This window comes from Neospora caninum, chromosome VIIb, assembly GCF_000208865.1.
Source record: "Neospora caninum Liverpool complete genome, chromosome VIIb".
Taxonomy (NCBI): domain Eukaryota; phylum Apicomplexa; class Conoidasida; order Eucoccidiorida; family Sarcocystidae; genus Neospora; species Neospora caninum.
Window position 1 is genome coordinate 1,337,475 of NC_018394.1, and position 12,720 is coordinate 1,350,194.

Consider the following 12,720-nt stretch of genomic DNA (forward strand, 5'->3'; position numbering starts at 1 on the left):
ATTAACCGTCGTTTTCTTCGCGTTACAGTTCTCTGGCCTCGCCGTCTTCTTCGCGGTTCCGCAGCTCTTCAGTTTCTCTCGGACTTAAAAAATCGGAGCTTTGGTCCTCTCGTCTCCCCGCGCGTGTGTGTCTCCCCGCCTGTAGCGCTCGTCCTACCTCCTGCGCGTCGCCGCGTGCTTTTTCTTCTTTTTGTTTCTATCCATCTGTCTCAAAAATGTCGAGCGCTGTGTCGGCGACAGCGCCTCCACTGGCTGCGCAGGTCCAGGCGCTCCTCCAGGCTCCGGAGCTTCGCTACGATCCCTCTTCCCTGACGCTCTTGTGTCAGTACACCGAAGAACAGGTGGTGAAGAACACATACGACCAGGAGGCCTGCCTGACGGTCCTCAAGTTGTACCTTCTCTACCCTCAGTGCTTCTCGGTGGATCTCGCTCGAAAAATCCTCGTGAAGGGAATCATGAACCTTCCCAACGAAGACTGCGCTGTCTTTGTCGGCATGCTCCAGCAACAACCCGGCAAAAAGGAATGGAAGAAAGTCCAGGAAGCCATTCAACTCTGGGAAATGCTCGAAAAGTGCCGATTCAAGCAAGTAGGGAGTCACACGACTCGATGTCGTCTGCCGGCGCTTTATAGTGATCTTTAAAACCATTCTTGGATCTGTCGATCTCTCTGTTCTGCGCTCTACCAATCAACCGCTCTTACCCCAGGTGCCGGTCGACAACATTCCCTCTCTCGTATCTGACTTCTCCCCTGTGACGCCACCTTTTTCTCTATATGTATACACGTGCGCCCGTGCATCTAGGTGTATATGCGCTTGTATATCTATATTCGTGTAGAACCTTTTACACTTCCGTATATGTATAGACGGTTCTCTCAGCAGGGATAGAGATTGCGTGTTTGTATAGACGTGAGCACTTCCGCTTCTTCTGACTGATGGACAGAGATTTACGAAGGGTTTTCTCTCTTGTCTGTTTCCCGGTGGATCTCTTGTTCTCGCCCACTTGTCTCCCCGTTCTCTGTCGAGTTTCTTCACGCGCTTTTCCTAGGGCCTTTCTGTTCCCGAATCCACACACGGCTGCCTGATGTCGCTTCCGTCCTCCTCTTTCCTCTTTCATCCTCTCCCCCGTATCTCGCCCACCCATATACACACATATTTCTCTCTCTCTCTCTATATATATATATATATTTGCACACATGCACATATAAACACAAGCATATATATATATATATATATATATACATATATATATATATAAATGTGTGCTTTGTCTGTGTACATCTCTGGGTGTGAAAGGGATTGAATGTGACCGTATGTGTTGTGTGTTGCGCCGTTTTTAGGTTTGGGAGTTTTTGAAAGAGCCTTCGATGGCAGACATTGCGGCGACTCCGGGGCTGATTGACTCTGTGCGGCGCTTTGTGTGCGACGTCGTCTCGCTGACGTACGCTTCGCTTTCGCTCGCTGACTTATGCTCCTTTTTGAACGTGGCGCCGGGATCGAACGAAGCCGAGCGTTTGCTGAAGAACTTGGGGTGGACAGTCGAGGAGATCTACGTTCCGGCGAAGGAGCCCGGGAGGCCGAAAGAAGCCGTCAAAGTCGTCAGAGTCGTCGGCGCCGCAGCGCTCGCGGCGACGGCGCTCAAAGAGGGAGACGGCGAGCGCAGCCGAAACGCCCGCGACGGAAAAACGTCCGCAGCCGGACAAACCCTCGCCGTTCGCAAAACCGTCGAAAAATACATGATGCCCGAAAACCTCAAAGTCTGCATGGCTACCCTCCTCAAATAAACTGTGGACGCGAAAAGGGAGACAAGACGATGTGTCTACGCTCGTAGATCTTTGTGTCTTCACCGTTTCCAAAACAAAACAACAAATATACTGACATTCATATGTACGCATATATATATATATATATATACGTGTATATATATGTATATGTATATGTGTGTAGAGGTACGTAACGGCAAAGTGACTTGGATGAGGAAAGGTTGGAGGAAGGAAGGGAAATGAGGTTGGAAAGGGAGAAATGAGAAAAGGTTCTTTGGGGGAGTTTGTGCTCGCGACCAAGATCAAGAGGCTCGCGGCGTTGTGCCAACGCTCCCATGTTCTGCTTTTTGTTGCCTTGTCTTTTTTCGACTCGTGCTTTCGACGTCTTCTAACAACTTCCCTCGTAACTGTTGATCCTTTTCTCCGCACCTTTTCAGCCGAAAAGAACCTTCTCTGCTGCCGCTACAAGGTGAAATCTCATCTACACACGTACATACGAACGTAAATATACATGTATGTATTCATAAATATAAACATACTATTACGAATCTACAATATATATATATATATATATATATATAGGTACATGCAAACAACCACCCACATATGCCCACCGTAAAATACCTACTTATATCATTCGAAAATGGATAGCCAGGATTTTTCTGTTATTCTTAGGGTGAGGCGAAGCCAAGTTCTCCAAGTTCTAACTATTACTCATGTGCACGTCGTGTAGACTGCCCAATTATGTCCCACGGTGGTCCGCCGTTTTAGGCGAATTGCCGCCCGTTCCTTCGTCCGACCCGCCCTTGTTTTTGCACTCGATGCGAGAACGGTCGTTCACACTGGAAGATGGATCACAGAGAAGCTGGTTAAGGGCGTGTGAGACACGCGGGCGTTCAATCTACCGGTTGAACGCGTGGAAATCGCCTTGTCTTCCAGATTTCGTGGAAAACCCGAACGTGGGCTGTGGGATTTACATTTCGCCTCTCGTCAACACTCCTCCAAGAACGGGTTATCGCTGGGGCTCTCAAGAGCTGGAGCAAATGCGCGAGATGGTTCTGGATGTGTCGAGACGCTAGAGCGATATCTGTGGAAACCACCAGTTATTCAGAATTTAGATTTCCAACACGCCAGCAAATGACAACGGGGGCCGGGACTGCGACGCTCCAGAGCGCGCCTCTCTCTCTGTCGCTTTTGAGATGAGCCGTTCAAATGCACCGTTGTCAGGCCGGTTTTGCAGAGCTGCATGCACACAGAGAAAAGCGTTTCCCTCCAAGCGAGAATGGAGGAATGGAAAGGAAGCGCAAACTGCCCCGTCGCTCGTGGGAAACTGCGCCCGCATCCTGAGACGCGTTTCCGCTTTTGAAACAACCACGGAAAACCCGAAGGCACCTGCACGACTCTCGCCCCTGTCTTGCTTTTCCTCTCGACAGGTCTGGGCTAAGGGGAAAAGGCGAGGAGGTTAGAACTCTCAGAGTGAGTAACACGTGCCAGAGTTCACGTCCGCTTTCCCCCCGTACAGCCAAACCCGCCACTTTTCACCGTTCGTCGGCGAAGGCGGCCGTCCAGGATGAAATCTTCACGCGACGCCTTTTCTCCTGGATCGCTCGACAGCGAAGCGCAGAAACACAGAGAGGAGACATCTTGATAGATTTCCTCTCGCGTTGCGTCGAGGAGCGAATCCGAAGATTCTCCACCTTTCCGTGGAGGCGCAAAGGCACAGAACGTCACAAAGACCTGTGGGCGAAAAAAAGAAAAAGGACACCAGAAAAAATAGAGGGAAAAAGTGTATCCCAAGGACCCGTTAGGTTCTGAAAAGACGTTCATTTATATATATATATATATATATATATGCCAGCAAACATAAAAATGGATATAGACAGAGAGACAGTTAATTGCACCGCCTTGTTTCGTTTATAAATCTACTGGAATACGCAGATCTGCGCATTCTACGTATAAATAAATATATTTATAGGTATGTATCTTGGTACTGAAATATTCTGTGTATTCGAATGCGTGCGTGTCCATAAGTATAGACACATATGTCTGTTATGCATGTTGGAAGCTGTAAATACACTGTTTTATGCTCCAGGCAGTCCCTACAAACATTTCCCGCTCTTGCGCACTTTCTGTCTTCTCGCTAGTTAGAGCCCTGCCGTTGTCCACCGGCCGTGCGGCACTCCACACGGTCTCGCCTCTCTTTCTCTGGCAAAACGTGTTTCCCCCGCGAAGCCTGCGGTTCCTCGTTCTCTTCTGTCTTTGCCCCTTCCCTTTTTTCAACGCTCTCTCTCGAGCCTTTCATCTGCTCCTTGCCTACCAAGCTGAAGAAGAAGAAGACGAAGTGCAGCACGCAGTTCAGATAGACGAAGAGATACGGAAACCGCGCAGGCGGGCGTGCAAACAGCTGAGGCGACAGAAAACAGAAGATAAAGAAATGAAAAGAAACGATCGGAACACGCAGAGTTGAGGTGTACAGACACCGGCGACAGACGTCTTGCGGGACCCGGAGAGGGAGAGCAAGAGTGGTGTCCAGCGTATATTTGAAAAACCGACAGCTGTATAAAAGCTCTACGAGTATCATGATATTCACGTTGACAGTCTCCTTCCTGATCCATAAAGGTAGGCAGGAGCAAACAATAGACGAGGGGACAAAAGAGCGAAGAAACGACGAGACCAAAGGCAGCGGAAAACGCAAACGGCTCGTACCACGCTCCACTGGGCACGCGAGAGAGCAGAAAGAGAAACTTCGCTTCTTGATAAGAGAAGATTGGCCACTCTCTGAAGATGCCGAAAAGCCGAGGACTGAAGTTTGCCGTTTCGCGAAACCCTTTCACAGATAGGCACACGCTATCTCAGTGGGGCGTCTGACCTCTGGAGAGCGCTGTCGGCGCAAAGCATCTCTGAAGCTTATAAAGCGCCCGGCTTGCTGACACGAACCGCCCTCACCTGAAGAATGGCCAAGACGGCAGCAGCCACCAACCCACCAGCTGGGCTGAGAAGGAGAAAGAGTCTAGAAAGCCAGGCGCTTCTGCTGTGCATGCGGCAACGTCTTGCGAGACCTGCGGAAACGCCCTCCTTTTCTTCTGCGGTGCCTCCCACGAGGTCCATTCCGCTGCAGTTCAACACCTCTGCGAGGTGTATGTACACTGCAGCTTCTTGCGCGCGGAGGGAGTCGAGTTCTGCGCGCTTTCGCGACAGCAGCGAAGCGAGGATTTGCGTCGCAGACGAGCGAAGCCTCGAGTCGCGCGCCTCGCTCCGCGAAGAAGCGGAAGCGGCGGGAGAAACAACCAGAGAAGCCGGAAAGAGAGAGGCGCGCATCGTCGCGACCGCGAAGCGCAGGTGTATGTACACTCGCCGCATCGGGAAGCCGGGTAGCTGGAGCAGAGCAGGAACAACCTCGGAGAGGAGTCGTGAGGGCGCGGAAAAGTCGCGGTGCCTTGAAAAGCGCGAACCAGAATACGCGGAGGCAGAGAAAGGAGAGCGCGGAGCAGACAGCGAGGACGGAAAGACTTTGTTTCCTCCCGAGATTTGGGTGGAGAGGAAGACAGCCCGCTGGGAACAGAGAGAAGAAAGAGAGACCCGCAAGTCGAAGGGCGGCGCAGGCGGGCGTAGATGTGGCACGAGGAGGGAAGAGAGGAAGAAGAACGCGAGAAGAAGAAGAACCGCGGGAAACACCAGGGCGTCTTTCTCCATGAGGTGAAAGAGGGAAAACGTTGCCATTAGGCTGTACATACACCCGAAATCAGCTGAAAGACACACACACACACAATAAGACACAACAGAACCTGTGAGGATGCGGGAATACAACGCGCGATACACAGAAGAAAACAAGCATTTTTAATTGGGTTGGCACAGCACAGTAGATCTATCCACACGTAAATTCATGCATGTACACGTGTATTTGTACACATAGATAAATAGATGCTGAATCAAGTTTATGGTCAATTGTACATCGGGATGAGTAGACAAATGTCTCAGGAGAGGGTCCGCAAAACCAGCCGATAAACACACCAGCCGCTTGAGTATAGAACAATGCTGCTCTGTATCGACTTACGACACGCACCCCTCCCAGTAGACACACAGCTTTATACATGTGTATCTACCAAAACGGACATATAAATATATACACATGAATACAGGTATTTACAAATATGAATATTTGTATATATACAGGCATTTACATAAGTACATATATATATATATATATATATATATATATATAAGTATACGTGAGTATGTGCGTGCGATTCCGGGACGGATGAAGATGTGTCGCCTGTTGTGTTTTCGCGTACGCATTTGTGGCAGCATGAGGAGAGCTGCGGTGGCGGGGAGGAGAATCGCTTTTTCGTGGACGTGAAAGGAAAACAGGAAGAAGGAGCTGGACGAGCAGAAGAGGGCCGCGAGGAACCGCTCTCGCGTGGGGTGTATGTACACCCCAACACATGCAGGGAGGAAGCCGGCGAGGGTCAGACAGAGGGAGAGGATGAGGAGCGCGCCTTCGGAGAGAAGCGCCGAGGAGGCGGCAGCTCGCAGACGCAGGATTGGCGCGGCAGAAACCCAGAAGTTTGCGACGTAGTCTTCAAAGACGCCGCGATGGAAAGGGAAGATGCGCCTGTAGAGCGTCCCGAGAGCGGCGAGAAGAGAAGTATGCGCGTCGCGAGTCTCTCCCTGCGGCCTCTCGGGAAGAAGGAAGGAGGGCAACACATCCTGAGACGTGGCCTGTTGCTGCGAGAGAGACAGAGGCCGGGGAGGATGAAGAAAAAAGGGAAAGAGGAGCATGAATGCAGTCAAGAGGACAACCGCACCCAGACACAAGACGCGTCTTACACACGTGAGGAGCGACAAGCGATACGTCCGAGGCTCCTGCAAACCTGAGAACAAGAGAAAGGATATATTCAGAAAACGGTTCCTCTTTAACACCAGCGGTGTTCCGCCTCTCTATTTGCATGCGTTTGGAGACTGTCAAGCGAAGCGGAGACAGCGTAAACCTGGGGAGAAGTAGAATAGAGGATGCGGTTTTTTCATTCCAAACTCTGCTTACACCCTTGGAAGTGAACGCGCTGAGTTGCGCGAGACAGCAAAACCGCGAAGAAGGCAGGGGCGAAATAGAGGGTTGTCTGCTTGAATAGTAGAGCAAGAGTGAAACCTGAGACAGAGAAAAAGAAAAAGATGGAGACAGAACAGTGATGGAGAGAGAAAGAAGGGAAAGACAAGTGATGGACACAAAGCGAGAAAGAGAGAGAGGAGAGAGAGATAGAAAAAGGCGCACAAAAGAGACCCAAACCCGAAACGGTCTTTTGCGTCTCTCGAAGTAACATCTCTGAGACACGCGGCACGCGCGAGACGACACCAACCATTACATTATAACTATCTACCTGCATATAAATAAATAAATAAATATATATATATATATATATATATAGGTTTAACGACACAGTGACCGTGGGTGTAGAGTTTGGGGGTGTTTTTCCGTGTGCAAAGAGAGGAGTTGTCGGAGAAAGTGAGGAAGGAGACTTACAAACGGCGCAGAGGAGATCCTTTCGGCGCAGGAGGAGCGCAGCGGCTGCTACCACGAAACCCAGCGCCACGCCGTTGTACTGGTAGTGGCCATCGTCGACGAGGAGGAGCGGAGGCGAGAGAAGAAGGAGAAGAAGCGCGAGGAAGGCCTGCGTCTCTGGCGACGCACACGCGCAAGGAGAACGCGTGAAGCGGCCGAGGCAGAAAGACCACAGGGAGAAGGCGGCAGAGCGAGACGTAGAAACAGAAGGCGAACAAGCGCTGGACGCATCCCCGCACCCACGTATCCTGACGCTGTCTCTCCCGTCTTCCTCTTCGTCTTCTTCCTCTGTGTCTTCATGTCGCCGTTCAGGAGCTGGCGACGACAGAGTGCAGAAATAGAGGGAGGCGAATCCAAAGACGAGGAAGTCGAAGATGACGACAGTCCAGCGCATGAACACGCGGAGGAGATCTTCTTCAATTCCGCGGAACTGAGGAAGAGCCGAATCGTCCTCTTCACGCGTCGCAGAAGAGCCTTCCTTCCGTCTCTGTCTGTCGCGCTCCGCTTCAGCCCCTCTGTGTCTGTTTCTCTCTTCTTGTCCACTTTTATTCGTCGGTTTCCTCTCGACGTGATTTCCCCCTCCTCCCTCTCTTCGATCGCCCCTCGGCGCCAATCTCCACTCTCCACCTTCTTCCTCACCACGCCGCGCCTCCCGTTCCTCTCTCCCTCCCACCCCTGTTTCGTGTTCATGCTCTTCTTGGTCTCCTGCGTCTGTATCACCTTCCTCCTTGCCTTCTCTATCTTCTTTTCTTTCTGTGTCTCCTCTCGGCATGTGCAAGCGCGCGTGACGTCGCCACGTCCAAAAACTCATGGACGGCGGATGAACGAGGAAGGCAAACGGGGCGAGGAACCCTGCGAAAAAGGCACTGAGCGGCGGGTAGTCTAAAGGCCACCAGAGCCGCTGAGTCCTGGCGTGCATGTGCAAGGCCTCCCCTTTTTCTCGCCGATCTTCGTGCAGCTGAAGCGGCAGCTCGGAGACTCCGCGACTGCGCCTCCCCGCAACCGGCAGAGAGGCACGGAGAGAATCGGAAGAGAAAGAATCTGCAGACGAAGAAGATGGAGAAGTTTGTGGAGAGATGGTGTACGTCCCGTAGGTGTACCAGAAGGCGATCGGGAGATTGAACGCAATCTCCATCCAGTGGCGCTGCGCTTCGAAGTCGCCGTATCCTGAACAGGCCGCATCAAAAACAAATCTCTGTCAATGCATGCCTTTGTTATCTTTGTTCGCAGTCCGTTGCGTGTGTGTCTGCCGCCCCGCCTCTTCCGATTCCGCTTCAGGAATACCACTTCCTATAAATAAACGGTCCTGCCTACCCAACTTTAGAATCCGAAACTCGGACACTCTCCCGTTCCTTCGGGTCTTCCTTCGTCTCTTTTTTCTTTTCTTTCTCCTCGCCGCTCGCGCCCGTTCCTTCTCGTGCCCGTTCCCTCTCGCTTCCGAGCCGTTTGTCCTTTGTCGCGCTTTACCCGTTTGCATGCGTCCCTCGCCGCTGTAGGGATGGAGGCCCAAAGCAGCCCGTAGGAGGAGCACGAAGAGGAGGAGGAGACAAACTGTCGGTTTGCCGAGCCCTCTGAGTTTCTGCAGAGTTGCACACAGCCAGAAGGCGTCGCGGTTCTCTCTGGTTTCTCTTCGCGCGCCTCGCCTCTCTGTCGAGCAACGCATCGCTTCCCGTTCCACGCGGCTGTCTTTCGCGCGGCCGACGGTCTGCTCGCGGGTCTCTGGTGAGGGCGGGAGCGCCGCGCGCTGTTCGGTCAGTTGCAGAGAGAGCACCAGCAGAAACGCGCACAGCCGCCGCAGCAAGAGGACCAGAGACAGCGAGGGCATCCAGCTTTCGCTGAGAACAGACTGCGTGAGAAACGCCGAGGGACGCCTCGCCGTCAAACCGACCAGCCGCGCCTTCATCTCCTCGGCAAGCACGCGACAGCGCGGCCAGGGATGCAAAGACGCTCGAGCGGTCGAGCATCGCGCACGAGAAGCATGTGGAAAAGAAGACGGACAAGGATGAGAACCACACGGAAGATGTTCTGGTTGCTTTGAGTCTATAAGGTCGGCGAGAGACACGAGGCGTCTGAAGAAGAGGCACGGCGACTCAAAGGGGTGATCTGCGTAGACTTCCAGGGTGAAGTGGAGAAGGAAGCGACTTTCAGTTTGTTGACGCATGCATCTCTCAGTCTCTGTCGCGCTGGAATCGCGCTCACGACACTCTGTCTGCCTTTCTGCCTTCACGCCGTCTTGAGAAAGAGCCGAGAAGGGAGCAGACGAGCCTTCACTGGATCGAACCCAGGTCTCGGAAATCTCCTCCTCCCCGTTCTCCGGCCAACCGAGGAGGCCGTTCAGGTGTATGTACACCTGAAGCGCGAAGCCGCCGCACGTGCGGCAGGCCGGCGAGCGCGGCGCGTCGGTTTCTCCCGTGTGCGTTGCCTTCTCGTCAGTTTCTGTTTGCATGCGCGGCACCTGCGCCCCGCCGCCTTCCTCTCTGTCTTCCGCTTTTCGTTGCTGGGCGGCGAGGAGATTTGAGAGCCGCGCAGGTGCATTCAGAAAGACGTGTGGAAGCAGATTTTCCGCTCGTTCTCTCCTCTCGTCCAAACGCCGCACAGCAGCTGAGTCGGACGTTCGCGCCTCCAAGGCAGACAGAGAAGACAGAGAAGACAGAGAAGCAAAGGGCTGCGTGTGCATGCGCAGCTGTTGCAACTCCGTCAGGCAGCGCGACAGGAAGATTCCGGCCCGAGGGTGAGTCAAAGCCGCCGCAAGAGAAGACGAAAAGACAGAATCGGAACATGGCGGAGAGTGCTGAGGAAGACGAAGGAAGGGAACGAAGAAGAGAGGTGCGGAAGCAGGTTGGAGAGGCGGAGAGACGGATGATGGGCGAGGAGAGGAAGAAGGCGAAGAAGGATCGGAAAGAGAAAACGGAGAAGAGCGAGGCAGACCAAGTCGCGGTTGATCTTCTCCGTCGTCCCCAGACGGACGCCTCTGCGCGCGATCGCGGCGTCGCATGGTGCAGGCGTAAAGAGAGATTTTTTTTCAAGGCAAGCTTCAAATCCAGCGAGAAAAGTTTTCTCTCAAGCAGGCAAGCGGTCGTTCTTCTCGCGCGCTCTCAGCCGTAAGAGAAACTGGAAACGTTTCTCATCAACCTCTAGGGCGGGCGAGAGAAAAGACAAAACAGAGCCAGGCCGACTGCGAGAGAAAGAGGCAGAGATGGAAGAAAAGGAAGAAAGAAGGGAAAGACGAGACGGCTTGGCGGAAAAAAAGACAAAGGGGGAGTTGTGGAAGAGGCGTCAGAAGACGAATAACAGGAAGGGAAGACTAGGCAAGACACACAGACAGGTTGAATGAGGTTTCTCTTTCTCAGGAGAAAGAGAAAACAAAAGAGAAAAGAGGGAAAACGCGTACTTCGTCCTCCAACCCTCGTTCTCGCGGGACAACGCGCGAGAAAGACTCCAGGCCATGCGATAGTGCAGAAAAACAAACCCTTTACAAAGCCTCCTTCCTTTTCTTTTTTATCTTCCTCTGCTTTCCATCGTTCGATTCGTTTCCTTCTTTCTCCTCTTTTCCGTCTTCTTATTCTTTTCCTTCGTGCTGATCCCTTTTGTCTTCGGATCCTGTCTCCTTCGTTTCTTCTCTTTTTCTGAAGGCGTACCGTTGCTTTCTGCTCCCTCAACAGACGACCTCTGAAAAGAAAAAGGGAGAAAGGAAGAGGAAGTGTGTGTGTTGGATGGGAGAGAGGAAAGAATGCATTTTTGCCTGGAAACACCTTGGCGAAAAAGAGTTTTTTCTTGCATGCAGAGAGGCGTGTGCATGCGCTAGGAAAGGTTCTTCCGCTGGCTTCTCTCTTACCTCTCGCGTTCGCTCCGGTGTTTTTTTTTGCTTCTTGCCTTCTCTGAAAAGAAAAACGGCCGCTTTTCCTTCGATGTGCTACAACCCTTTCGCATTTGTAAACAGCAGACATAGACCTTCAAAAGCATGTCTATACAAACACCTACATCTTAATATAGATTTAAGTATACCACATATATACATCTAGATTACGTGTTTATATACATGTACATGTGCATACGAAAGGAAGCCTGTGTATGCATATGTATACGTATTATATATGACCCTCGATGTATTTATTCCTATCTCTATGTTTCTGTGCCTCTATGTACAAGTATATATACATGTATGTATTAAATTTTGATATGTCCTCCATTCCGAGAACGCCGTCATACTCTCTCCATGTTTTTCTTGCCGAAAGATCGAAAGCACTCCTCAGCGCGTACTTTACGGAACGCTTTTCGTCACACATGAAAGCTGCGGCTTGGTTTTTGCAGAAAATACACTTTTTTCTGCCATCGAGACTTTCCCCTGTGTCTGTTCTGTGGAAGGCTCGAAGCGATCGGCTCGCAAAAATTTGAGATCTGGGAATGTGTGAATGGACCTAAACTTCTGCTTGTAAAGAAGACGGCTCCAATAAACCTCGTTTTCCACACCCGATACGTCAAAACAGGTACGTTCCCCCAGGACGTGAAAAAACTTCTACATGGGTGGCGAAGAGTACCCCTTTGCTCAGAAACGCGCGTTTTTCGGGCTCCAGAGACGGATGAAGCTTTCGACACGTCCGACACTGGAACAGACGGGAGAAAACTCAAAAGAAACGAGGCGGGGATTTCTTTGCTATCAAGAAGAGGAAGCAAAGGCACATCCAAGACAAAGGTCTGCGAATCCCCTCTTCCTCACATGGCTGTTTCTCATTTTTCCTTCACCTGTGAAAAGACGACTGGCATTCAGTCAAGCATACACACATGCCTACACACTATATATACATATTTGTACATATTGTGTATAGATACCCCTGTATACACATATAATTTCATGTGTACTTAGACATTTACACCTACCCTTACATACTGATTTACATGCATATATCCACTTACATATATGTATATATGTATATATATATATATATATATATCCTTACTTGCACACGTCTTGATGCTTACACAGGAGGTGTTGGGTGAATGTTTTTACGTGCACAGTTTTGGACCTATTTCCTTCCATAAAGACACTTCTGCGTGTGTGAATCGGAGGGTTTTCTTGTGACACTATTTTGCAGGAAAAACAGACTGCTACAGAGATGAAAACGATCTTCGACGCGCCTCTTCTCCGGAGACAGAACCACTCTTTTTCGTGCACCAGTCCTTTCCTGTATGGAATTCACATAAACTGAGTCTCATCCAGAAAATCTCTTTCTCTATAAATGCAGGCTTTTAACGCACGAACATTGTTGTACACATATGTAGGTTGTGCATCCTTACACGTATAATATCCCACTTGACACACACCATACTCATGTATTCATCCGCATAGTTACACGTATGTGTAGCTCTATCGTAAGTGCGTGCATCTGCATATACACTTGCATTT

The 12,720-nt window shown here is 51.0% G+C and overlaps 2 protein-coding genes across 2 annotated transcripts; one reads left to right on the forward strand and one right to left on the reverse strand.

The window, feature by feature from the left end:
• Nucleotides 1–215: 215 nt before the first annotated feature.
• NCLIV_025580 (eukaryotic translation initiation factor 3 subunit 11) lies at nt 216–1,780 on the forward strand (the record flags this gene model as incomplete). The annotated part of the gene is made up of 2 exons (XM_003882753.1): nt 216–587; nt 1,337–1,780. The coding sequence occupies 2 exons, from the start codon at nt 216–218 to the stop codon at nt 1,778–1,780; spliced, it is 816 nt and encodes a 271-aa protein (XP_003882802.1).
• Nucleotides 1,781–4,666: 2,886 nt separating this feature from the next.
• Nucleotides 4,667–10,311, reverse strand: NCLIV_025590 (ALG6, ALG8 glycosyltransferase family domain-containing protein; the record flags this gene model as incomplete). Its single annotated transcript, XM_003882754.1, has 4 exons — nt 4,667–5,505; nt 6,801–6,905; nt 7,278–8,483; nt 8,784–10,311. The coding sequence occupies 4 exons, from the start codon at nt 10,309–10,311 to the stop codon at nt 4,667–4,669; spliced, it is 3,678 nt and encodes a 1,225-aa protein (XP_003882803.1).
• Between the last annotated feature and the right edge of the window lie 2,409 nt (nt 10,312–12,720).